General features: G+C 45.9%; 1 protein-coding gene across 4 annotated transcripts in view; it reads right to left on the bottom strand.

Moving 5' to 3' along the window:
• LDLRAD3 (low density lipoprotein receptor class A domain containing 3) overlaps nt 1-26933 on the bottom strand; it is a 262986-nt gene that overhangs the window by 214117 nt on the left and 21936 nt on the right. The window contains exon 1 of one of the 4 annotated variants that reach the window (XM_043909372.1): nt 19434-19567. The exons of the other annotated variants lie outside the window; for them this stretch is intronic. Coding sequence (XP_043765307.1) covers nt 19434-19437 — 4 coding nt within the window. The 5' untranslated portion in view covers nt 19438-19567. Of the gene's footprint in view, nt 1-19433; nt 19568-26933 lie in introns of those variants that run through there. 4 annotated transcript variants of the gene reach the window in all.

The raw sequence follows: 26933 nt of genomic DNA, 5'->3' as shown, positions 1-26933 counted from the left end.
AATCAGGAGTCCCATGCTCTCCAGCCAAAGGGAATCCATGTGACCTAAGCTGAACTAACAGATGATCCCTCTGTAGAGTATGACTCTTGAGAAAAGAGAAAAAGACACTGAATACACTCCATTCCCAGCAAGAAGCGGGACATGCCAGGATCAAATCTCTCCAATGCCATTCATCTCAGAAAGTCGCAGGCCTCCCAACTGATGGAGCTTCCACTTTCGTAGGAAAGTAACACTGAGAAACACAGGTGTTGTGAAGAAAAGCAACAGAGGACTCCCACAACAGCAAATCTGCGTGGAGTGTACACAGACACAGAAAAAGGGTATTAGGCAGGAAGATGGGCATCCAGAAGGGACCCACTCATTCAGAGAGAAGACACTGCCTGAGCCGGTTGGATAAGCTAAGATCAGGCTCAGCCATCAGAAGAGCGACTTGTCACAGCCAGATCGCTGTCTCGTCACATCTAATATTGACAGGACATTTCCTCTGAGCCATCATAATTGGGTGGGTTAATTAAACTTGGAATTCTTGAGCACTCAAGGTTACGACCTCCATCCTGACTTCAGGAAATTGCACATTCTTTGTCTTAATTGGAAATGTGTATGGTTTCACCTAACAAAAATGTGTATGGTAACCTAAGAATGCACGCAAGGCTCCTCTAGACCAGAGAGTTAATGAAGAAAGTTGACACAGTTACACAGGAAATGGCTGTCTCCAGATTAATCCATTTATAGGAGGATGAGGAACCCCACCTCATTACCTAGGTGGTCCCTTTCAGTTCTTTGTTACTAGGAAGTAAGAAGCAAGGGAGCGGGTCACCACAGAGGCCCCTGACCTTCTGAGATGCTGTTTTTGAAGGGAGATTTATTGTCTGGCAGCCAAGTGAGAGTCTGGGGGGTGGAGGGGAGGCTGATGCTCAATTAGGAAGACCCAGTGTGACCCTGGGTAGCTGCTAAGACAAAAAGCCAGAGCCAAGGGGGTAAAAAGCGCCAAGAGGAGGTGGTGACAGCTGAGGGTACCAATGGGGCTCTTGAGAACGATCTCATGGGCTCTTACTCAGGCAAGGCAGTAACAGGATAATGCAGTACAAGCTATGCTCTAGTTGTTAACAAAATGATAAGGATGGCACACGAAACAGTGACCTATAGAGCTCCTGTATATATTCTGCAGAAACCAGGGCCAGACAACAGTTTCTGCTCCTGGCCATTTGATACCAGGGACACGAATGGGTGTTGAATTTCTGGGAATTTTTCTAATACCCTGAAATGACTACAGATGTGCACAAATAACATGTTGCAAACAGGCTATCCACAGTGATGCTAACGACAAACAAAAACTTGGAAACAAGACAACTGCCCCAAATTTGGATGTGTTTAAATAAATTATGGATCATCTACAGAATTCAATATAGCCATTAAAACTCGTGCAGAACTGGTAGCTGGTCATAGAGGCATCCTCCCGAGATGGACAGCAGCTCAGTTAAGAGGGATCTTGTGTGGTTTCAAAAAAATCAGTTAGTATTAGAACAGACATTCTAAGTTAGGAGACAATGGAAAAGTCTATTGTCTTCATAATACAGACTACAGAAAGTAAAGCTAATAAAAATGATGACCAAAGAGTTAGGGTGAAAACATCTGAAGATAAACTAAAATAAGAATGTTTTAAGAAACAGAAAAATGTTCACCATGTATAAAATGAAGTTTTAAAACTATTCATACAAACACACATACAACATGCCAGAAAGGATAATAAATCATTTTTTTTCTGAATAGTCGGATTACTGGTGATTTTTATTTTCTTCTTTCTGATTGTATTTTCAACACCAAATAACAATAGGAATAGCAGCTGGACTTCCCTGATCGTCCAGTGGTTAAGAATCCACCTGCCAATGCAGAGGAGATGGGTTCAGTCCCTGGTCCCGGAAGACGCCACTTGCTGGGGGGCAACTAAGCCTGTGTGCCATAGCTACAGAGCCCACGCTCTACAGCTGGTGCTTGGGAACAAGAAAGGTCATCACAGTGAGAAGCCCATGCACCACAAATAGAGAAAGCCCACACACAGCAACAAAGACCTAGCACGGCCATAAATAAATAAACAGAGCTATTAAGAAGAATCCCAATAAATGTGATTTTTCAGAATTTTTTATTGGAGGCGGAGACCAATATAGAACCAACTGTCAGAGAGTAAATCAAAGTAGTTTAGCTTTGTCTCTGACAAGACAGTTTCCCCTAATAATTCAATTAAAAGATTTTTTTGATAAAGAAACCATACAGTAACGCATAAATGAAGCTCATTAATTAAAGAATTCTTCCACAGACGCTTTCTGTAATAAACGGCATCCCTAATGTGCGACTTGGAAATGGAACAGACCCTTTACATTTCCAGCATGCCTGCATGACACTCGAACCACAGTATGTCTCAGACATCCACCTGACCAGTCAGATGAAGCAAAGACCACTTCCCCGGAGTCTTTTTTTTTTTCCTCAAGGTGTCGTTCCAACCACACTCTGCTTTTCCAGGTAGTTCTCTGATAGAACAGGTACCAATGAACATCTAGGACACACAGCCTTCAGGTCTAGGTAAACTGGTTCTACCACTTCGACCGCCAGCATCGCCTTGGAGTGTAAAGGGCACAGCGGTAAGGATGCCAGGAGAATGTGATGGCAGGTCCCACTGCCTCACCTCATGCTCTCTGATTCACCACCTCCCCAACCCTGGCTCTGGCCCCAAACCCTCTGGACCACGACACCAGCATCCTACCCAATCTCTGGGCCCGCAAGCTCGTACCCTCTTGGTCATTTTCACACGGAGGGCTCATCACATCATTGCCTCCACTCCATGTCTCCTCACCTCCTCCACCCACAACTCGACTGGCAGGAAGATTCACAGCCTGCATGACACAGCTTCCATCCACCTTCTACCTGTATCATCTACCTACCTTCTACCAGGACAGGCCAAGATCCAGACTCCCCCACACAATCTGCCATGCTCTAAACATCCTTTTTAGTAGGAAACATTTCAAGCATAAAAAGAAGCATAAATTTTGACATAATAGATTCTCAGGGACCCAGACTTCCAAACTCACAAATATGAACACTTTGCTCGAATTCGTATCTTTTTTAATGAATACAACACTACTGAGAGGGTGGTTGAGAGCGCCCTCCCATCCGTCATCTCATTCTTTCCACCTTCCCCAGAAGCAGTTGTAAACCTGGGAGGAATCTTCTTTCCAGGTTTTCTCCTTTACTACACATACATAACAACATGTATGAATATAATATACATATGTACGTACATATATGCATACACACTCTCTGTAAGTGCAAACATAATTGTGTATCTATATATACACACTATATACATACACACTAGACACACAGACAGTCCTGTTTTGTGTGGTTTTAAAATAAACTCAAGTGGCATATGCCATACAGATCCTTTCCTTTTCTCACTCTAAATTGCTGGAAAGATTTACCCACATCAATGTGTGAGGATCTAGTTCTCTAATTTGAGTTGCCAGAGAAAGCTCCACTTGAGGACAAGGCCATCATTTATTTGCTCAGTCCGCTTAGCTTAAACGGACATTTCACCACTGCAAACAGAGCTACTGAGAACGTCCTGGCTGACGTCTCTGCAGGCACAGTCAGGGACCCCATCTTGAGAGACAGTGTCTGGTCCAAAGCACACACAGCCCACCCTTCCTAGACGCTGCTGTGCCCAGGGCCCCTGGGGACCAGGTCATCACTGTTGCTCATACGGGACACTGGCCCCTGCCGACTGAACCAGAGGGGAGCCTCTGATCCAAGACAGGGTTGCCAGGGACCAGCAACACCCTGAAAAAGTCAGGCAGGTGGAACACATGCCTCCCTGCAGGGCTTTAGGGCACAGCTGGCTAAAGAGCAGGGAGCTGAGTGGGAAGAGAGGGAGGAAGACAAGACTGGGATGGCCTGGACGGGAAGATGGAGGAGGCGCTGGGCAGGATGAGAACACCCCGAAGCAGCGACCACGCAGGCTTCAAGACAGATGGGGAGAGGAGCAGTCTCCGTTCTGGAGAGCCTCCTGGCTCTGGTCTAGGCCCCTAAGGGGGTAGCCCTGCTTTAAGATCCTTTAATCTGGTTGACTTTCATCAGTGAGGATGGCCTGCAAGGATCAGTTAATGTAACCTCCACCACAAAGCCTTCTTCAGTCCAAGTGATGGAATCAATCACTCACGACATCCCTCTTCTTCAGAGCGTACACTCAGTTCCAGGACATTGTTCCCTGCCAGGTGATTCCAAGTCCGTCCTCTGTACAAGGTGGTAAGGGCCCCCCAGGCACACACATCCATCAACATCTCCCCTACAATGCCAAACACAGGGCTTTGCACGCAATAGGTGCTCAATCAGTGTTTCGTGACTGAATAAGAGCTGTGAGTCCCTTAAAAGCAGGACCCACTTTCAGCAAACATCCCGGCTTCAGTGTCCAGCAGACAGCAGGTCTTCATTGAATGTGGGCTGAACAAATGATAGAAATGTAGGCTGCCGTGGGCAGATGTGTCTGCCCCAGCTACCCTCCCAGGGCTCGTAGCAGTGAGCAAATTTCAAAGTGGAGGTGACCAGGCCAAAGGATAATTTATCTCCCTAAAGATGCTAAGTGTCAGTTAAACGGCTGTATTTAATAGGGCCTGACTTCGATGGGCCATTTTGAATAAAAGCAATAACTGCTCCAGTAATGAGCCTACTTTAAATTGCTATTACTATTACTACTCTGAGTCCACAGGCTTCCTTGAGCCATCAGAACAAGGTCCCAATTAGAGGATCCTCTGCCTTTACAAACCACAGGCCCCCAGCCTCACATCTTTGACCTCCCTGGAGCCATAGAGGATATTTTTCAAGAGAAACCAGGATAATCCTCTCCAGAGGCTCATTCTAGGATTGTTTATTGGGTTCCTCTGTGTTGCTGTTGTTTTTTTTTAATCAACCCGCCCAACTGGCTCTAAGTGATTACACACAAGTCATGCATACAAGTCTGATAGAGACAGAATATGCTATGGCTGAGGGGAGGCTGGTGCGAGGGTCTCAGAAAATCAACCTCCTATTAAATGTGTTTATTCAATTTCTTGCAGCCATCCAATACTTATTAGCCCAGAGAATGTTTGCAAGCATGAAAGAAGCTGGGAAAACGGGTGGGGGACAGTGGGAAGGACTGTAACTGGCAGGACTGACTGTAATCTGTAACAGACACACATCAAAGGCTGAAAACCAGATGACAAAGGAACCCATACAACCAAAACCAGTCCAAAGATCTTCAAGTCCAAAAGGAAGCGCAAAACATCTCCACAGCCCCAGCAATTCCAGGAATAGAGGAACGGGGACATGAGAGGGAAGAACAGGCCAGTCCACTCTTACACACCGTGGGGCTCCCCTTCTCCAGCAAACATCCTTAAGGTCACCCGGGTGAGGCAACTTTTTTCAGGAAGACATGCAGATCCGAAAAAGCAGCAAGATCCAGCGTCCATCACCAGGCGGCTCCTCTAAACATAACCCCCTTAATTAGCTGATAAGCCAGGAGGACACCGTGATGAAAGCCCAAGATCCAGAGTCAGGCACACCGGAACACAGGTCTCAACCTTACTCCTTCGGAGCTGTGAACCCCGAGCAAGTGACATGAACTCTCTGCACCTCCGCCTCCTGATCTGTCAGACGCGGGTAAGAAAGTCACCACCGCTTCATACCAACAGCTGTCATCTTTAGAGCACACATTACGGGTCATTCTGCACACTAAGTGTCATGCGTGTACCATCTATCATCCCACGAGGCTAGGACATCACTGTCTGTGGTTGACAGATGAGGAAACTGAGGCTGGGAAAGGAAGCAGTCATCCCCAAGGTTGCACAGCGGGCAGATGGAGGACTTGGGACTTGAGGCAGGTCGGGCCCATCTCAGTCTCAGCAGCGTCTTAGTCTCTAGACCGCAATGTTCAGAGTTTGAGTGAGACTTTAGACCCAAACCAATTTCTGTTACTGTTTTATGAAATATTACTTACATTTGCTGCTCGGATTCCCTCCAGCATGATCCCTGCCTGCTACCTTCTCAATCAGGCCAGTGTGTGTGCATGCATGCTAAGTTGCTTCAGTCCTGTCCGACTCTTTGCAACCCCATGGACTGTAGCCCACCAGGGGCCTCTGTCCATGGAATTTTCCAAGCAATAATACTGGAGCAGGTTGCCACGCTCTCCTCCAGGGGATCTTCCCCACCCAGGGATCGAACCCACGTCTCTTATGTCTCCTGCATTGGCAGGTGGGTTCTTTACCACTAGGGCCACCTGGGAAGCCCCAATCAGGCCAGGGAGGACATCAATCCTAGATCAAGAAACAGACCTCCATCTGACATTGAAACCATGCACAGTGGGCTATCACCACTGCCATCCAATGTCAATTCAATGGCAGATGCCCTCCTAGGTAGGCAAGGACCCAGGGAATCCCACTGAAGCTCAGACTACTGGACGAACAGGCCATCTCCTCCTCCAGACCCCTAACTAAACCAGAGGTGTTCTGACCCAGAGGTGGGCCCCCTTTACCAGCACTACATTCACAGTGGGAGGGAGAAAAGAAAACCTTGAATCCACGTGAGTCCTATTTAACACAGGAAACAGTCCTGCTGGGAAGGAGCAAATATTTATGCACATGATTAACCAAGGAAGTAGGCTGCTCTGTCAAAAGTTGAGCAAAACTTGATGAATAAATAGCCCTGCCCATGAAATAGCCTCTCATAGACCTGGGAGCGCAGAGCAGGGTTGATTCAGCTCCTCAGTGCTCAGAAACGAATCCTGTAGTCTGTAGCGAATGGACCAGACACCTAGACTGACTGGGACTTTTAGGGACCTCCACTCCCCACTCCCTCCCCTTCCTTTCCCAGGGAAAAATTCTCTATTCTTTGTATCTCTGGCCAGGACTGTGTACTCAGGGCACAATTAACTGCTACCAGTTGGCTGATGCAAGAGCCTTAGGGGAAACCAACTCCTCTTTTTTCCCTAATTGTCTGTTTGTATGCTCCTAATTTTCTATCATTCCCCATCTCAAATTTTACTTTCAGAAGGACCAGAAGCCAAGCAGTGAGGAGGAATTTCTAACATTTGTACTCTGCAATGTTCAGAAAAAAAAACAGCATCTTCCCCTGAAAAATAACCTTCAGGGCCTCCTGGATAAGCCACAACCATGTAGTGTGTGCTGGACTGGGTACCGGCCTCCATACAAGGCTGCAGTCAGCCCATTTCTGTGTCCTGGACCGTCCACCACTCTAGACCCCTAGAGAAGGTGTTAACAAGGAAGCTATTCATGGCCAATACCTTTTTTTTAACCCCAAATTCTGCTCACTCTTTTAAAAAGAACACCCAACATCTTGGCAAGCACAGTGGACTGGGCATCAGAAGACCTGTGCACGCCCTCCTCACGCCCTGGGACTTGGTTTTTTTTCATCTGTCAGAGGGAGAGGAATCTATAGAAGTATGGATTAGGGGATCGATTTAGTGGGTCACATGCAGCAACTTTTTAAAGAAATGGAATGGAATAGATTGGAATAAATCAGAATGTAGCAGACACGGAAAGAATAAGTCTGAATTCAGCTTTGCACAAATGTTCTAGTTTGCGAAGTAAATGTGATTCTGAAGTTTGATCAAGACATAATTCACACGCCAAACTATTCACCTATTTCAAGCGTACAGCTTTTACTACATTCAGAGATAGGCAAGCAGCACCACCATCAATTTTAGAACATTTCATCATCCCAAAAGGAAACCCCATACCCAGGAACAGTCCACTCTCCATTCCCTCTCAACTCCCACTCTCACCCGAGCTTACCATCAATCTACTTTCTGTCTCCATGGTATTCTGGACACTCCACATAAACAGAATCCTACATGTGTTCTTCTGTGTCTGGCTTCTACCACTCAGCATAATATTTTTAAGGTTCAGCCATGCTGTAGCACGTATCAGTATATCATTCCTTTTTATAACCGAATAATACTCCATTGCATGTAACACATTTATTTATCCCTTCATCCACTGATGAACATTTGGGTTGTTTCCACTTTGGGGCTAGAATGAATAACATTGCTATGAACCGTTTATGTAAAAATGCTTGTGTGGACATATAAACACGTTTCTATGGGTAGTTATCAACAAAGATTCAAGCCAGTGAGCTACAGAGTTAGTGAGAGTGATACCATTCTGTGATTGTTTTAAAAAAATCATTTCATGGTTTTTCCTTTGGAAAAGAAAATAAAGACCATCAAATCAAATCATTCCTGTTGATGCAGTCACTGAGACTCTATGGCCAAAACTGCTTCACTATGATCCTGGGACTTCTCTGGCAGTCCAGTAGTTCAGACTTAGCCCTTCCACTGCAGGGGGCACAGGTTCGATCCCTTGTTGGAGACTAAGATCCCACATGCTGTGCCACACGGGGTGGGGAGGGGCACCCCCATAAAAGCAATTTGTTCAAAATTGCTTCACTATGATTTTGAAGAACCCAACATTTCAGTGAATTTCACTGGAATATGCACCTTCACTGTCCAAACAGGTTGAAGTAGGGAGCATTTGTATACTGATGGAAGCTACTGAGCTATCAGTGAAATTCAGTAACGGATAAATGTCCCAGTGTAAGCAGCTTCAAGAGGACTCCAATTCCAAGATGTGAATTCCTGCATCTCAAGGTTCCAGACACAAGAGCACTCGTGAAATAAGGTCAGAGGCTACTACAAGCCCCTTCCAAAACACATACACACACTATTCAATTTATGATTGCTCCATAGAAAATCTGACTCCTACATCTGCAACTATAAAAGAGCTGATGTAAGAGAGACAACGGTCAAAAGCAACTTGCATCCCCAGCAAACCTGCATTAATAATTTAGCTATTAACAGCCATGTAACCAAAGAAGCTTGACAGGGACAGCTCTGTAATCACCTGGGAACATCTCCACGGTCGCTTCCTTTTCTGCATCCAAATCAGAGATTCTGTTGTCTTGAAGCACTTGTCATCCTCAGAGAAAGGGAGCATGACAAATTTGTGAAATCTCAGGAATAAATACAATTCCTATATGCTTTAAATTTATGGCCCTCACGAAGCCTGCAAAATATGATAAACCATTATAGGTTTTTCCCGTCTTCCCTGCCTTGGCCACAATTAATTTTGCCATGTTCGAGTGTAATATGAAATGTAATATATGGAGGCGGGAGATTTAGAGCCCTCGTTGTCTCGCAGTGAATAAGCTTCTGCAGTTTGGGGCCCCGGAGGTAAAAGAAGCAATAACGACAGGCCTCATTTTGGGGGAACCATTTGTGAGCATTTTCTGTTTTGCATCGTTAAGCAAGACAAAAGTGCCCGAAGCAAACCTTGACAGCACTGGGCCAAAGTCACTCAAAATCCAAATGCCAAACGTATTCCGTAATTGAGATGCATGGCAGCTCTTATACATACCCCAGAAGAGCATCATATTGCAAAGAAAAGCTGTGCGTTACCAAAAAACAACAGAAACGCTCTGGTTTTACTGATACTCTAAGCCTCAGAGGCCTGAAAATACAGCAAAATTCAGTCAGAAAGGTGCACAAAGGTTTTCGCACTCTGTTCAGAAGAGTAACAGAAACTATTATTTGTTGAGGACCCACTATGTTTGCATAGTGTTAGTATTTTGCCGAGGCTACTGAAGTGAGTAGAATCGTGTCCCCCCCAACTCAAAAGATAAGTTCAAGTTCTAACCTCAAGGACCTGTGAATGTGACCTTATTTGGAAAGATGCTTTTTGCAGGTGTAATCAAGTTAAGAAGAGGTCACAGTGGGTCAGCTCGATGCCCATGCTCGCTCAGTCATGTCCAACTCTTTGCAATCCCATGGACTGTAGCCCACCAGGCTCCTCAGCCCATGGGATTCTCCAGGCAAGAATACTGGAGGGGGTTGCCATGTCCTTCTCCAGGGGCTCTTCCCGACCCAGGGATGGAGCCCACGTCTCTTGTCTCTCCCGCACTGCAGGCAGATTCTTTCCTACTGCAACACCGGGGGTTGGCAGTGGGTCAGAATGCACCCTAATCCAGTGATGGGGGTCCTCATAAAAGGGCAATATGGAGAGAAACAAAGGGAAGAAGGCCATTTAGAGATGGAAGCAGAGATGGGAGAGATACGGTGGCAAGCCAAGAGTGCCCAGCGTGGCGACCACAAGAACCCAGCAGACGGCTGGGGCTCAGGCGTCTCTCAGAGCCTCCAGAAGGAAGAGACCCTGCCGCTGTGCTGAATTCGCTCTTTTAGACAACAGAACTGTGGGAGAACCCATTCTTACATTCTCGCTGTGGGCCGGACAGTCTGTGGTCATTCGTCACAGCAACCCTATAGTACAGCTGTCAAGAAAATCCCATCCACTCTGAGAGCTAGCCATTTTCATCTCCCATTTTATAGATGAGCAAACAGGCAGAGAAAGACTAACTAGTTCAAGGTCACACGGCTTCCCAGGTAGCTCAGAGGTAAAGAACTTGCCTGCCAAGGCAGGAGGTGCAGGAGACACGAGTTAGATCCCAGGGTCAGGAAGATCCCCTGGAGTAGGAAATGGCAATCAACTCCAGTATTCCTGCCTGGAAAATTCCGTGGACAGAGGAGCCTGGTGGGCCACAGTTCACAGGGTCGCAAAGAGTTGGACATGACTGAGCACACACGCACGTCAAAGTCACATAGAGAACATGTAGGTTGGCTAACTCTAAATAAATTTGATGCCCTGACTACTAGCTAACAAGTACCCAATTTAGCTATTGTGTCTGTAGAGACAGTTTCCCACAAAAAGGTTTTAAGGAGACGATCCCTTAAAATGGCAGTAATGATGGTATTTTCTTGCTAACGTAACACAGCAGTAACGAGAACTGAGCCTCTTCCCAGAGATAGTTAGGTCCACTCCGGCTGCACCAGGAATGGTTCTGGAAGGAGTAAAGATTTTGATCTTGTCATGGAGGACATGGATCCTTGTGGGCACCAACAAATGTTTGGTATGTGAACATCTCTTCTGCAAAGGGTAACATTCTTCCATGAACTCACCAGTACAACTCTCCTCTCAAATATGTGTCCCTCCAGACCCTGGCATCCAGGCTCGGTCCCTCCCCACTTGGACACACCATAACGGGAGTACCCCCGGAGGATCTAGCACCCCTGCCTCCCCAGAGCCTGACGGGAGCCTGAGTGCTAACAGGCGCAGCTCTGAGCACTGAGGTCCCATCATCCGCAAAGTCTCCACATCGCAGCAAGGCCACCTCCCAGGAGCTGCAGAAACACCATCTCCCACGGAGCCCCCTCTGTCTCCTCACTCATCTGCAAGGAAAAACTCAAAATGCCAGAGGTTAGAAACTCCAGCAACAAATGCAATGGCCAATCGGTGGAATCAGAGAGAGGGAGCTGGAGGGAAGCACCAAATAAACAAAAGCAATTTCTGAAACACACTCGGCAGGGATTGCTCCTGGCCTCCTGGGTGTGCCTGTCATGGGGGAGAGACACCAGAGGGACGCCTACAGCCACCCCACCCAATTCCCATCCAACCAAAGCAGTCTGGATCAGGCATCCAGCTGTGATGGAACCACATGCTCAGAGAAAAGATGTCTTGATGCTGAAAGCCTAACACCCACCTCCCAGGCTTAACCTGAGGATGAAGTGAAGTAACTGCAAAAACACCTGATGCACTGTAGACAGTCATCGAATATTCTTTCTCTTCCCCTTTCTCTGTTGTAATTAGTGTGAGGCCCCTTCTACAACTGCTGGTGGGAGACCTAAATGTCTGCGTAAACCAGCATATCATGTTCTTTTCCCAAAAATAAGGGATCCAATTAGAGCATTTAATGAGCACCAAAAAGACAGCTTTCTCATTGAGAAGGAAAAAAAACAAAAAGCTGCATAATTAGCAAACCGTTCCTCCTCTTCCCTTAGCCAACAAAACAAATAGGAAAATAACCAAAAAACCGAGAGGACAGCCTCACAAGCCATAAACAAAATGCCTGGACTCTTAAGTATCTCCAGACTACTAAGATTACTGGCCCAAAGGCAGCCTCCCTCCAATTCATCTTCAAGGTCAATGGCAGAGTGCCTTTCAGCATTAACAATGAAAACGTCCTTCACTGCGGAAGCTGTACTAGGCACTCTCTGTCTATACTGTCCCTTTTAATTTCCAGAGTAATTCCGTAGGGTGGAGCGGTGGCCCGTGACAGCAAGACGTTTAACAACCCAGCCTTGGTTTTGCACTGGCTTCTTTCAGTTCTTTCAGAGAACTCCTTGCCCACTCCCAGCACTATAGTGGGCTTGCCATCTCCCCCGTGTATTATTAACTCCCCAGGGCTGCTGTAACTTCCACAACATGGGTGGCTTATAGCAATGCACGTATATTCTCTGGTAATTCTGGAGGGAGGACAAATGTCCAGAATCAAGGCGCTGGTAGGGTGGTTCCCTCTGCAGGCTCTGTGGGAGAAGCCACTCCACGCCTCTTTCCCACTTCCTGGTGGCAGCCAGCAATCAACCCTTGGGTGCCCAGCACTGGGGACCCAGCACTGTAATCTCTGCCTTTGTCTTCACACAGACTTCTTTCTTCTTCTTATAAGATTTTGATTCAGAACCCACTTGGGTATCCAGGATGAGATCTCAAGATCCTAATTACACCCTCAATGACACTTATTCCAAATAAGGTCACATTCGCAGGCTCTGGGTAGACATATCTTTTCAGGGGAAGGGATTCAACTCCCTACACTTTCTTACAGGAATCTAGGTATCACCGTCCAGAAGGTACACTAGCCACACCTCAAGCCCACCTCTGCCCCCAGCACTCTGCTCGCCATAAAATCCATACAGGTCCGTGCAGTTTAAGACCTAGATACAGGGAGAGGGCTGTGACCAGCCTCATCCAATAGAAACACAAGGCAGACCACACATGTAATGCAAATGCTTCTAGTAGCTGCATTACAAAAACAGTAAAAAGGAACAGGTCAAATTCATTTTGATAATATATTTTATTTAACCCAGTACACCCAATACAGGGTAGATACGGTCCTAGTCTTCAAAGAGGCCCTGAATGTGGCCTAATTACTTCAACCCAGAACAGCTAAGGAAGCAAAACTGGTGCTGGAGGGACTGAGGAACTCCAACTCCTAGGCCAGGTAAAAAGTGACCTTTCTTGACGTTTCCCAGGAGTGGGAAATGCAGCATTTCTGACATGCAGCCAAAGTGGGCTTCAAACAGCCACCCACAGGCACATCCAGAGCCTGGGCAGAGCAGCACGGCCATAGGCTCCCGCCCACAGTTACAGCCAGGGCGATGCCAACTTGGTGGGAGATGCTAACGTCCTTGGATTCCCAAGGCCATCCTGCCAGGGGACATCCATGCCAATGGTGGCTTTGGCAAACTACAGACCAAGAAAGGGCCCCACCGAGACTGACCTCCCTCCCCAAAGGGAGGGGCAAAGGTCACAGGATCAGCATCATCTAAAGGAACATCTCAGTCGAGGCTGACTCTTTGCAACCCCATGGGCTGTAGCCCACCAGGCTCCTCTGTCCATGGGATTCTCCAGGCAAGCATACTGGAGTGAGTTGCCACTTCCTTCTCCAGGGGATCTTTCCAACCCAGGGATCGAACCCAGGTCTCCTGCACCGCAGGTGGATTCTTTACGAGCTGAGCTACCAGGGAAGCCCCAAAGGAACATCAGAGAAGTATATTTTTAAAAAATATGAGGATGTGAAAACAAACCTTTTTAACAGTATGTACACCTGCCAATAGGATCTGAGGTCTCCAGGAGTTGCTTTCTGTTCTTTTACAAGCCTCCTAGGTGCTAGTCTAGGACACCAGTTTTTAATTGAGAGTTGGACCATCAAAAAGGCTGAGCGCCGAAAAATTGATGCTTTTGAATTGTGGTGCTGGAGAAGACTCTTGAGAATCCCTTGGACTGCAAGGAGATCCAACCAGTCCATCCTAAAGGGAATTCAGCCTGAACATTCATTGGAAGCACTGATGCTGAAGCTGAAGCTCCAATACTTTGGCCACCTGATGTGAAGAGCCAACTCATTGGAAAGAACCCTGATGTCGGGAAAAATTGAAGGCAGGAGAAGGGGGTGACAGAGGATGAGATAGTTGAACGGCATCACCGACTCAAAGGACATGAGTTTGAGCCAACTCCAGGAGGTTGTGAAGGACAGGGAAGCCTGGTGTGCTGCAGTCCGTGGGGTCACAAAGAGTCAGACATGACTTAGCAACTAAACAACAACAACATTCCATTTAGCCCTCCTAACAATTCATGGAGGCAGTTATTGCCTCCACGTTGCAGATGAAAAAGCTGAGACCAGAGAGGTTAAATAACAAAGCCAAAGTCACACAGCTGAGAAACAGAGAGCCAGTGTCTGGTCCCAAATTACTCTGTCTGCAGAGCCCTTGCTCTCATGGTGAAATCCTCCCTGCCATTGGCTCTGCCTTCTCAATTCCTTCTGTATCTCCGACAGGGTGACCTAGTAACGATCAAAGTAGAGAAAAGAGAACTAATACCCCCTGGGCACAGCTCTAGGTAGACCTTGGGCCTCAGAGAGAAGGATTTTCTACCTTTTTTTTCTTTTTCTTTGTATATGAAATTTCTCAACCAATTTGAAAACCAAGACCCAAATGATAATGCCCTGACTTTCCTGAGGTCAGCAGTGGCTCAAGGTCTTCAACAATAGCTCCCAAACGGGGGTCCCCAGAGGGCTGGGGTTACCGAATACTCCCAGGACTAATTCAGAAGGACCAACCAAACTGGTCCATTTGTTTAAATCCTGGGTAATTTGCACATCAGATATCTTTGTTCTTGGCTGAAATCAAAACACATTAGTGTGGTAACGATAACTACTTCCTTCAAATGGAATCTCTCATAGTTATAAAAACTACAAATTATTAATTGCAATTTGGTAGCAAGCTATTTCAAAACATCTGCTTGGTACTGGAATAGTCTAAAAGACGTCCTTGGCTGGGTTAGACAGAAAGTTAGCAGACTAAGCTTTATCAGCGCCCAAGGCATTCACATTTGGGAAACTGGAAAATGCTCGCGTGAGGCCCAAAAGCAGAACCCAAGTTTATCATTAACAAAATACCATTTCTCATCCTGTCATTCTCCCAAACTGTTTAACAAAGTTCACGTTCATTCATTAACCTTCCCAGTGGGAGAGCCAAGTGAACTAGAATTTCCATTATATATATATAAAAACAAACAGTAATCCCATTTCCAAAAAGAGTAACTCAAACCAGCTAACTCACCGGCCAGCAGTTTAGCTCCCTAATAAGAGCACACTCGTCCTTATAAACACAGAGCACACTCGTCCTTATAAACACAGAGGTGACAAGGAGAGGGAAAATGCCACAAAATCTTGAAAACGGAGTGCAATTAATTCCTCCCCTGTTATTTGATTTTTTTGGAGGGTCAAAGAGGCCTCAAGTCCCCCAGCAATAAAATGGGGCTAATATCTGCCACCTACCTGATAATGAAGATATAGCTATAAATTACTTTGAATTGCCTGGATAATCAGCATTATGCAAATTGATGGTATCATTAGAGAGCTACTAAACACAGCTATAAATCTTATAAAACAACTTCCATAGAAATTAAGGCTCAATTAAGAAGCTCTATTTTTTAAAATTTTCCATCACCTTGTTACTTTAAAGACCAGAACATTCAAAACCAGCTTAGACATTTCTAAAGCAGTGATATGAGACCTTTCTCAAACAGTCTTGATAAAGCTTGATAAAGAGTTGGCTAATAAGAAGGTTAGAGGACAGATCTGAGAGCCAGGTGGAAACCAAGGGCCTAGGAGAACCCTCGCCAGGGGACAGTCACCAGCTCAAGGAGCTCGTCTCATCCCCACCATGATACTTCTCTACACTGAGCTACAAGGTCTGGTGCACATTATAAGTTCTCTTTCAAGCATGATACACAGGAAAGAACTTGAACTAGCTTGACTCAATATAACTTTGCTTATCCTAATGTCTTCTGAAGAGGCAAATGAATGACAACAACCTAAAACAAAGAGCTCTGACACCCACAGTTTCAACACTCATCTAAAGCTCACTAATTTGAAAAGACACACACCCCCACATTCACTGTAGCATTATTCTCAACAACCAAGACAAGGAAGCAACCTATGTGTCCACAGATGAACAGATAAAGAAAATCTAACATAGTATATACTGTTGTTTTGTTCGCTAAGTCGTGTCTGAGCAACTCTATGGACCACATAGAGTTAGCAACCCTATGGACCACAGCCCGCCAGCCTACCCTGTCCAAGGGATTTCCCAGGCAAGAATACTGGAGTGGGTTGCCATTTTCTTCTCTGGGGGAATCTTCCTGACCTAAGGATCAAATCCATATCTCCTTGCGTAAGTCTAGTTAACAGGCGGATTCTTTACCACTGAGTCACCAGGGCAGAAGCTCTAATAGTATATATACATAATACAATATTATTCAGCTACAAAAAAGAAATTCTGCCATTGGCAACAACATGGATAGACCTTGAGGGCATTCTGCTAAGTCAAACAAAAGTCTGACAGAGAAAGACAAATATTGTATGACCTCACTTATAAGCAGAGAAAAAAAAAGAGAAAAAACAGAACTCTGAACAGATTGGCGGTTGCCAGAGGGAGAAGGTTGAGGGTGGGTGAAAAGGGCGAAAGTGGTCAAAAGAGACATATTTCTAGTTATAAAATAAATAAATTCTGGGGATATAATGGACAGCATGGTGCCTACAGTTGACAACACTGTATTGTATATTTAAAAGTCATTAAGAGAATAAATCTTAAAAGTTCTCATCGTGAGAGGAAAAACAATTGGTAACTGTGTGGTAATGCGTGTTAACTAGACTTATTGTGATGATCATTTTAAAACATACACCAAGATCGAATCATTATGTTGTATGCCTGAAACTAATATATTATGTCAATTATATCCTGATAAAAAATTATAATGGCTGCAATAAAAAAGACAAATGATGTTAAGTCAATCAAGCAAGCAAGCAAACTCTGCTAACCCAAGAAGTCCAACTCTAACACCACCCACTGCCTGAGGACTAACCTCTACCCACACTCAGGAAAGGAGTGCCATCAGACTACAAAGAACCTTGGCAGAGACCCTGGCACCCTTCAACCCATCAACCTCAGGACCAACTAAAGCAACTACAGATCCCAAAGTCAAAAAGGTCATAGTTGGTTGACCCCAAAACTAGCCAAGATGATAAAGCAGTGAACTAAGGAACTATACAGCCTGGCATTTTCAGGAACATCCTCTGCCCACTCTAGCCTGTGGCCGGACTCTACTATCGGGCTGCCCCATCTGGGACTCCCCGGGCCCACTCAGTGCAGCGTGCTCACAGCAGAAAACCATACCTCCCGCATCCTGGTGCCCATGTGCAGGGACACCATCCAGAGCTAAAGCAATCCTGTAAGCTGGAAGAATCCTTCTCCCTCCCTCCAACCCAGGGCACTAGGGCTGTTAAGAGAAATAGCTCTGAGTGTGGGTGTTTTTGGAGAAGGAAATGGCAACACACTCCAGTACTCTTGCTTGGAATATCCCACAGACGGAGGAGTCTGGTAGGCTACAGTCCATAGGGTTGCAAAGAGTCGGACATGACTGAGCGACTTCACTTCACTCACTTCACTCGCTTCATACTTTATCACTGGAGAAGGAAATGGCAACCCACTCCAGTATTTTTGCCTGGAGAATCCCATGGACAGAGGAGCCTGGCAGGCCATGGTCCATGGGGTCGCAGAGAGTCGGACACGACTGAAGTGACTAAGCAAGCAAGTGGGTGTTTAAAATGTAAATGTTTCAATGAGCTGACTCTTCCAGGCTCAGTTGGTGATCAATTTACCTTTACACTGTCCTTTTCAGCTCAATAATCTGCTCTAGGTAAAGAGTGCCTCCAGCTTTCAATCATTCAATCACTTCAATCGTGTCCGACTCTTTGCAACCCCCTGGACTGTAGCCCACGAGGCTCCTCTGTCCATGGGACTTCCCAGGCAAGAATAGTGGAGTAGGTTGCCATTTCCTTCTCCAGGAAATCTTTCCAACCCAGGATTGAACCCTCAACCATGCATCTCCTGCTAAGAAGCCAACCTATGACCTTCTAGGAATGAAGTCTCCTTCATCTCAATAGCATCTCAGATACCTGAAGATGTGTTTCCCAAACACACTCTGTTGAGCTCCTGGAGAGACGATTGTGTTATTCAACTGAGAATCCCCAAGTGCCTAACACAATGCCTGGAACATAGCAAACTTGATGAATGAAACAAAATCCATCCACTGGCCTGGGAGTGGGGCAAGGAGTGTACACACGATATATCACACCTTCATTCCCTCAGTGCGTCTGTGTCAGTATTTCCAGGAAACATCCCTCATCCATTCTCCCAGGACCCTCACCCCCTCTCTTCTCTACACAACTTCCTTCAGAGGCTCCCCCAAGCCACTTCCCATCACCTACTGTGGAGGTCAAACTTTCCAGCCCCACCATCTGTAAATCCCAAGACATTTTCATTAAATCTTCCTTTTCCCACTAGGACACTGACTCGCCACATCTCTGGATTCACAGTATTAACCCATACAATTATGTTTTTCTTAATTGCAAATTCAAATTCTACCATGATATGATTCACTAACAAGTTTAAAGAATTACCTGGCACGTTTATTGTCAATATCACCTTATCCTACTCTGATGCCCTCCGCCCCAACTGTGAGATCACTCTCATTTCTACTTCAGGGCCTGGACTTCGCTTCAGTACTCTGCACTTCTGGGAAAATGCAAGCCCTCCATTCTGCACCAGTCCAACTCCATCTACTCTGATATCAAAATGGTCCCCTCTCTGCATCCACTCCAACCCTGCCAAGGGCATCTTCTAAGTGGCCGTTCTCTTGGGCCTGAGCACCCAAGTCCTTACTTCCTCTAAGTTTCTACCACCATTAGCACATCCAAGCAACAGAAAAATTCTTTCTTTTGGTTTCATATTCTTCCACTTTTTCAAAAGCCCCCTCCTCTTCCTTGCCAGCTGTCTGGCCCAGCCCAGCTGGAGGATGCATTCCCGCCACCCACACCAAGACTTTAAACCTTCTACCCTACAAAGCCGAGAGATTACACAGTTAGCACACTAGTTAGCACATTGTTCATTATTGTTGGGGTTTTTGCTAACTTTCTTTAACCCACCATCTCTTAATTACTTTTTAAAATCCTCTCCTCCCAGCAGGCCAATCGATCCACGATGACTTTGGGGAAAGAAAACGGGGCCTTTCTTTTTTTCTCGGTCACAAACTATAGGTAACAAAATTGACTTCAGGAAACGTGGGAAAACAAAAGTGGAGAGAACACAGCTGCTAGAATTTCCATCCTCCTTCCTGAGGCCTGGTGTGCACACTCATGTCCTCCAGGGAGAAGGGCTGGGTACTAACCCATCGGCACCTGAAACACCCCACAGCTTATCTTCTCACTGCCTTCTTCTACCAGGATAACGCTTTCAAGTTGCAGCCACACATGTGATGGCACCTAGAGGCAGTGGTGTGGCCAGAAAGTAACATTCATCAATATAAGCAGCATCTGTAACAAAGCACAGAATGGGTCAAATTCTACGGTCAAATGGATGGAAGAGAAGCTGCAAACCTCCATGACACCAAAGCAGATGCTAGGCTATCTCAGCCTGGAGACATGGAACGTGGACGTGAAGACAGCAAGAAGTCCCTCACATTGAGGTCAGCCAAGGAATACAGCCAGATGCCGAAGTGAATCAGTGAAACAGAGTCCACAGCTGGCTAGGGTCAGGATCCAAGGCCAGGCAGTCGGGAAAGATGAGCACAGCTCCAAGGCACCTCCTCCCCATCCGGAAGCAGGTGTCTCTTACTCCTTAGGAGCTGGCAGCATTACAGAAATGAAGTCACATATACATAGATAATTAAATTATGAGAAGGTAGAGTGGCAGATACACTATTTTTTTTAATTATGAAAAAAATTTATTTGTTGTTTCCATTTATTCTCAAATGTGACACAATTAGAGTTCTTGGGACATAGACAAAAATCTTTAATAAATAAATTAGCAGTATGCAATTATTCTTCAGTTAGAAAAAAGATCATAAAATAAGTTTATGCTGACTTTATATAATTTATGAATTACTCAAAAGGTGTTTTAAATCAAGACATATTTTTCAATTGGTTCTTTTAAAAATTTTTTATTTTGTATTGACAGTGACAATGTTAGTCGTTCAGTCATATCCAACTCTTTGCGATCCCAGGGACTGTAGCCTGCCAGGCTCCTCTGTCCATGAAATTTTCTAGGCAAGAATTCTGGGGTGAGTTGCCACTCCCTTCTCCAGGGAATCCTCCCTACCCAGGGATCAAACCCAGGTCTCCTGCATTGCAGGCAGATTCTTTACCATCTATGATCCCAGGGAAGCCCAGTCAATTAACAAACGATGTTGTGACAGTTTCAGGTAGATAGCAAAGGGGTCATCCATACATATATATACATGCGTCCATTCTCCCCCAAACTCCCCTCCCATCCAGGTTGCCAAGACACACTCTTAAGGTCAGGTCCCTCCATGGTTTCTGATGTCATGTCCTTGTGTGATCATTTCCTCCTGAATGCGGACAGGACTGTGACTTGCTTCTAGTACACCAAAGGTAATGGGATGTTACAGAAGACCATAGGTCCCCCCTTTCTATTGCTGACTTGATGGAGCAAGAGGCCGTCTAGGGACCCACATGGCAAGGAACTGCGAGCCACAGCCAGTAAGAAAACGATGCCTCAATCCAGAGCCCGCCAGGGAATAAATGCTGCTGACCACCAGACGAGTTTGGAAATGGATCCTTCCCCAGGCGAGCCTCATATGAGACTTCAGCCCCAGCTGACACTTTCACTGGAGACTTGTAGAGAATCTGGCTAAGCCATGCCCAGATTCCTAACCCACAGAAGCTGTGAGAAAATAAATGTGTGCTGTTTAAGACACTATATTGGTTATCATATTGTTACACAGCAATAGAAAACCAATATAGGAGGTCTAGTCAGTGTGCAGGGGGCATTATTCAATAAATGACAGGAAGAAATAGGTGGCCACTTGGAAAACAAGTAATTTGGGCCCTTGATTAATACATGACACCAAAATAAACTCCTCATGGATAAAATATTTAAATATGAAAAATAAAAGGAAAAGACAGATTTTTTAACATGTAATTTTGGCATGAGGAAGACTTTAGTATGATGTGAAAATCTGGAAGAATTTTTTCATTGAGGAAAAAAAGGATTAATAAATCTGACTAAAGAAAGAAAATACATTCTACAACATACACCACAAAAGGCTAATTTCCTTAATATATAAGTAGCTTTACAAATCAATAAGAAAAGGTCATTTTGAAAAGATGATCACTCATTACAAGAGTAATACAATGAGATGGAGACTATGATAAAATGTTAGATAACGAAGTGAGTTGGAAAGCAGTGGGGGAACCAGCACCCTCATTCACAGCCAGTGGGAGTGAACTGGAACAGCCTCTCTGGAGACAATTAGGCAGTAATGATCAAAATATCAAAAGCACTTGGCTCTTCAACAATTCTACTTCATTGGACATTTGAAATAACCTGTGCATAAGGCTATTTAATATAACAGTGTCTGTCACAGCAGGGATGTGAATCATCTAACCTACCAAGAGAAGACTGGTTAAGTCATGTATGGTGTACCCACATAGCAGAATACATTGAAGACCATCAACCATAAAAATAAATGCAGCAGCTCTTTCTGTTCTGATAGAGAGAGCTCTGAAATATATTTGGCAACAATAATAACCAAAATACAAACAAATAAGAGTCCAGGAAGGAGACCTGGTGTGACTGGAGACAAAGAAGGAGGAAGACTTTTCATTGTGTGATTTTTTTACACCTTATGAATACTAAACCCCAAGGTTACATTTCTTTTTCAAAACAAAACTGAAATCAGTAAGTAGATACACACGGTAGAACAGCATGCATGCTATGATTTCTATTAAAAAATTAAATTTAAGCTATATATACACAATATTATATATGGTATATAAATCATAGATAGATATTATATATGGATATGCATCAATCCACCTCTGTCTATATATTACATATCAGGGGTCCCCAATGGGTCTGTGGCCTGTTAGGAACCAGGCTGCATAGCAGGAGGTGAGTCATGGGTGAGCGCGCAAAGCTTCATCTGTATTTCCAGCCGCTCCCCATCGCTAGCACTACCACCTGAGCTCCTCCTCCTATCAAATCAGCAGCGGCATTAGATTCTCACAGAAGCGTGAACCCTACTATGAAATGCACATGTGAGGGATCAAGGTTGTGAGCTCCCTATGAGAGTCATCTCAACACCATTGCCCCTGCCCCAGTCCACAGAAAAATGGTCTTCCACAAAATCAGTCCCAGGTGCCATAAAGGTCGAGGACTGCTGTTATATATCATATGTTATATGTTGTGTAGCCATAAACAGCTATCTCTGAAAGAACACCCAAGAATCTGAGAGCTGGATTCCTCTGCGCTGGGGAACTAGCATAACTGCTAAATGGTAAACTGCATAGTGAAGCAGCAGTGGGGAGACAGAGAGAGAACTACTTTTTCACCATATTTTCCTTAAATTTTGAACCACTATGCTGCTGCTGCTAAGTCACTTCAGTCATGTCCGACTCTGTGCGACCCTATAGGCGGCAGCCCACCAGGCTCCCCCGTCCCTGAGATTTTCCAGGCAAGAATACTGGAGAGGGTTGCCATTGAACCACTATAGTTATTGCCAATTTAAAGGCAAATCCTAATGAACATGTCTAAGCCATCATGGTTCCTTTTCTGTTCTTCCTCTTTTAGGACTTCCCCATCACTTTCCAAGTTCCTACTGATGCCCAGAGGTCTCCTCTGAGCTCCAGATACAAAACCCAGGAACTGGGTTCTTTTCACAGATAATTTGGACTCCTGGTCCCCCATACCTGCAGCCCTCAGGAGGTCCCCTGGATCCTGGTGAACAGGGCTACCAGGCAGAAATGCTACCTCTTCATCCAGATAAAAATGCAGGTGCTTCCTGGGTTCATTCCCCTCACTGGGGCCCCCTCCCAGTAATGGATGACAAGCCCCTGTGCATTCTACCTCTACGCTGTTTTGTAACCCACCCACTTCTTTCCATCTCTGCAGTCACCACCCTCGTGAGGCCATCTTAATGTCTCCCCTGCAAGCTCCCAGCTGCTCTGAGTGCCCACAACATCACCCCCTCTCCCCGCTGCTGCTACACTCATCTTTGAAACGTTTCCATGAGTCTGCTCAGACTGCATGGCTTAAACAATACAAATGTATTTTCTCACACTTCTGGAAACCAGAAGTCCAAGACCGAGGTGTGGGCAGTCTTGGTTTCTCCCGAGACCTCTCTCCTTGGCTTGCAGGCGGCCCCTCCTCGCTGCGTCCTCACGTGGACTTTCCTCTGCCTGCCTGCATCCCTGGTCTATCTCTGTGCGTCCAAATTTCCTCTTTCAGAAGGGACACCAGTCAGATGGGATGAGGGCCTACCTTAGCCTCATTTTAATCACCTCTTTAAAGGCCCTCTCTCTCTTTAAAGGTACCCATTCTGAGGTACAGGGCTTAGGGTTTCAACACGGGTGTGAATTTGGGAAAGGCAGACTGGCACAATTCAGCCTATAATAATATCCGACATTCACGACACTCCCTCCCATATAAACCTTCTGTATTATGGGTGACCCACTGGCCTTAGAATAATATCTTTCCAACATGTGACCCCTGCCTACTTATGTCCCCCCCAACCTCACCCCCAGCTGAGAACAAGGACAGAGAACACAAGTGCACAGAGATAAGAGCAGAGCTGGGAAGAGACAGGATTAGAGAGATTAAGAAGGATGACACCTTCTGTTATTTCTCTTCTTTCTTCCAACTACTGACAGATTCGGGGCAAGTGGTGTAACCTCTCTGTAGGATGAATCTTGGTCCTTGATGACAATGAGCCTCCCTGAACATACATGTCACGACACAGAAAAGATATGACATCTCCAAACAATACTTGGGTCCCCTGGACAGAAAACAGCTGTGTCCCTTCAGCCAAAGCAAGGGTTTTCCCCAAGTCATACTCAGAGAAACATCATCTGGCTGAATCCAGATTGAAAGCAGATCTAAACTGCAACTGGGTGACCTCCCTCTGAGTCCCAGCTCCTCATTAGGGTGACCCAGATAACAGGCATCAGAGTCTCCACCTCACCTTGAAAGCATGACCTTGGCTACAGCACCACACAATCCCTCACTCCTGTCTCCACACAGGAGCTGAGTGACCTGGGGCAATGAGCCTTGGTTTGTGTGTCGGCAAATGAGGTTAATTCTCTTCTAGGTAATTCCTTCTCTACCGGTTCCTAGTTCTGCTTAATAAGTTGCCACAAACGAGGTGGCTTGGGCTTTTCAGGTGGCGCTAGTGGTAAAGAACCTGCCTGCCAATGCAGGAGACATAAGAGAGTCGGGTTCCATCCCGAGGTCAGGAAAAACTCCGGGAGGAGGGCATGGCGACTCCCTCCAGTATTCTCGCCTGGAGAATCCCATGAACAGAGGAGCCTGGTGGGCTACAGCCCAGTCCACAGGGTCGTGAAGAGTTGGACACAACTGAAGAGACTTGAAACGTACGTCCGGGTGGCTTAAAATAAGAGAAATCTACAACAGCCAAGACATAGAAGCAACCTAAACATCCATCAACAGAGGAACTGATAAAGAAGATGTGATACATATATACGATGGAATATTAGCCATAAAAAAGAATGAAATAATGCCACTTGAAACCACATGGATGAACCTAGAGATTATCCTATTAATACTAAGTGAGGTAGGTCAGAGAAAGACAAATACCATATGATATCACTTATACATGGAATCTAAAAAATGATACAAATGAACTTATATACAAAACATAAACAGGCTCACAGGCAAAAGAAACAAACTGGTAACTTACAGTACTAAAGGGGGTGAGGGGAGATAAATTAGGAATTTGGGATTAACATATACACGTTACTATATACAAAACAGTAAACAACAGGACCTGCTGTATGGTATGGGGAACTCCACTAAATATGTTGTGATAATCTATAATGGAGAAGAATCTGAAAAAATTACATGTGCATGTGTGTGTGTGTGTGTGTGTGTGTGTGTGTGTGTGTAGGTATATATAACTGGATCACTTTACTATACACTTGAAACTAACACAGAACACTGCAAATTAACTATACTTCCCAAAAAACCCCAAATGTATTCTCTTTCAGTTCTGGAGGTTATACGTTACGAAGGTATTGGAAGGGCTACACTCTGTGAAGGCTCCAGGGAGATGCTTCTTGGCCTCTCTCCTAGCTTCCATGGTAACCAGAAATCCTTGGTGCTCCTTGGCCTGTACCAACATCACTCCAGTCTCTGCCTCTGTCTTCACACAGCCATCTCTCTCTGGGTCTATCTATCTGTGCATCCCCTCCTCTTAAGGACATCAGTCCTTGGAATGTGAGCCCACCCTAATCCAGTAGGATATCACCTTTACTATTAGTACATTTGCAAAGACCCCACTGCCAAATAAGGTCACATCCACAGATCCCAGGGGTGAGGACATGAACATATCGTTCTGGGGGGCACACAATTCAACTCACCCAGAAGATGGTGAGAGGGTTCAAGGGCTAAGGATGCCAAGCGCTGAGAAGGCTGCCAGGGGCACATGGGGTGCTCACCAAGCCACACAAGGCAGCCGTTTCTCCCAACAGCAGCCAGCCTTCGGGGAAGGCCCAGAAGAGCAGGCCCTGCTTCTTCACTCCTCGTAAAAACAAAAACCGCAAGCAAGAAACCAAAAGCCAACATGCCTGCATCCTGAGGGCTGATGTGTTGTTAAAACTTTTAAGACACACCACCAGGGTTTGGGACCAAGTCACCGACGTAAATATTTTATCAGTGGGTCTCTGAGCAAACGTGCACCCACACGTGGGCCCCACATGGCTGGGAGGAGGAGGAGGAGGTGCTGGTCTGCCAGTAAGGAGCCCCACAGGCTGCTGAAAAACAGTTTACTCAAGGTGTGCACTGCTGCTTCCAAAATCTGGCTGCTTTCCAGCTGTGAGAAACATCCAGATGTGAGGCCCTGGAGGCCCCACAGGGAGCACGGAGAGATAGAGCCTGGAGCCGGGCAGACGGAGTGGCCAAGGAAGCGATGAATAAATCATGGACACAGCCAGCCCTCCTCACCATGGTGGGACCCAAGTGCCCATCACCACGATCAAAGCTGATGCCCACGACTTGAGACCGACTTTGACTGGGCTCATTAAGCCATAAGCTCTTGAGGGCGGATCTTCTCCACGGCTCATGCTCGAAAATTAGGAAGTCAGTGGCCTGGGATAAGTTGGGACCCGTTAATCCACTAGCCAGATGGAGCTTGCATTAGAAAAGAAAAATGGCTGAAAACCCGAAAACCGTTCTTGGGCAGCCATTCAAAGACTCCATCATGAGTTTTCCGGGAGGGCCTTCGAGGGGTTCGGGCCCATGGGAGAGAGGGCAGCCGCACAGATGGGCGGGAGTAGGGCCTGGACCAGGAAACGCAGAGAGCCCCAACACATCACGACTGTTACTCCAAATACAGACGTCACCCTTTAGGTTCCAAAGAGCAGGGGGACCCCAACTCTGCGATCTGGCTGTGAGGTGACTTCGGTACCTCCAACATCTGCAGCTTCAGTTTCCTCACCTATAAAATGCAGATAACAGTGCCTCTGCCTACCAGAGACATTTTATGAGGATTAAGTGAGAGATCTCGCACGATGCATCTCTGGCAGGTGCTAAATAAATGTCAGACTGTCCCTCTCCCTTCCACTTCCCTCCCTCATCTCTCAGGCATGTCCCGCCCTCCTGTGTTCTCAGGAGGCCTCCCCAGTTCCTCTCAACA

This window comes from Cervus elaphus, chromosome 1, assembly GCF_910594005.1.
Source record: "Cervus elaphus chromosome 1, mCerEla1.1, whole genome shotgun sequence".
NCBI lineage: Eukaryota > Metazoa > Chordata > Mammalia > Artiodactyla > Cervidae > Cervus > Cervus elaphus.
Note: the sequence above shows the minus strand (reverse complement) of the source record. Positions and strands in the feature narration are given on the sequence as shown.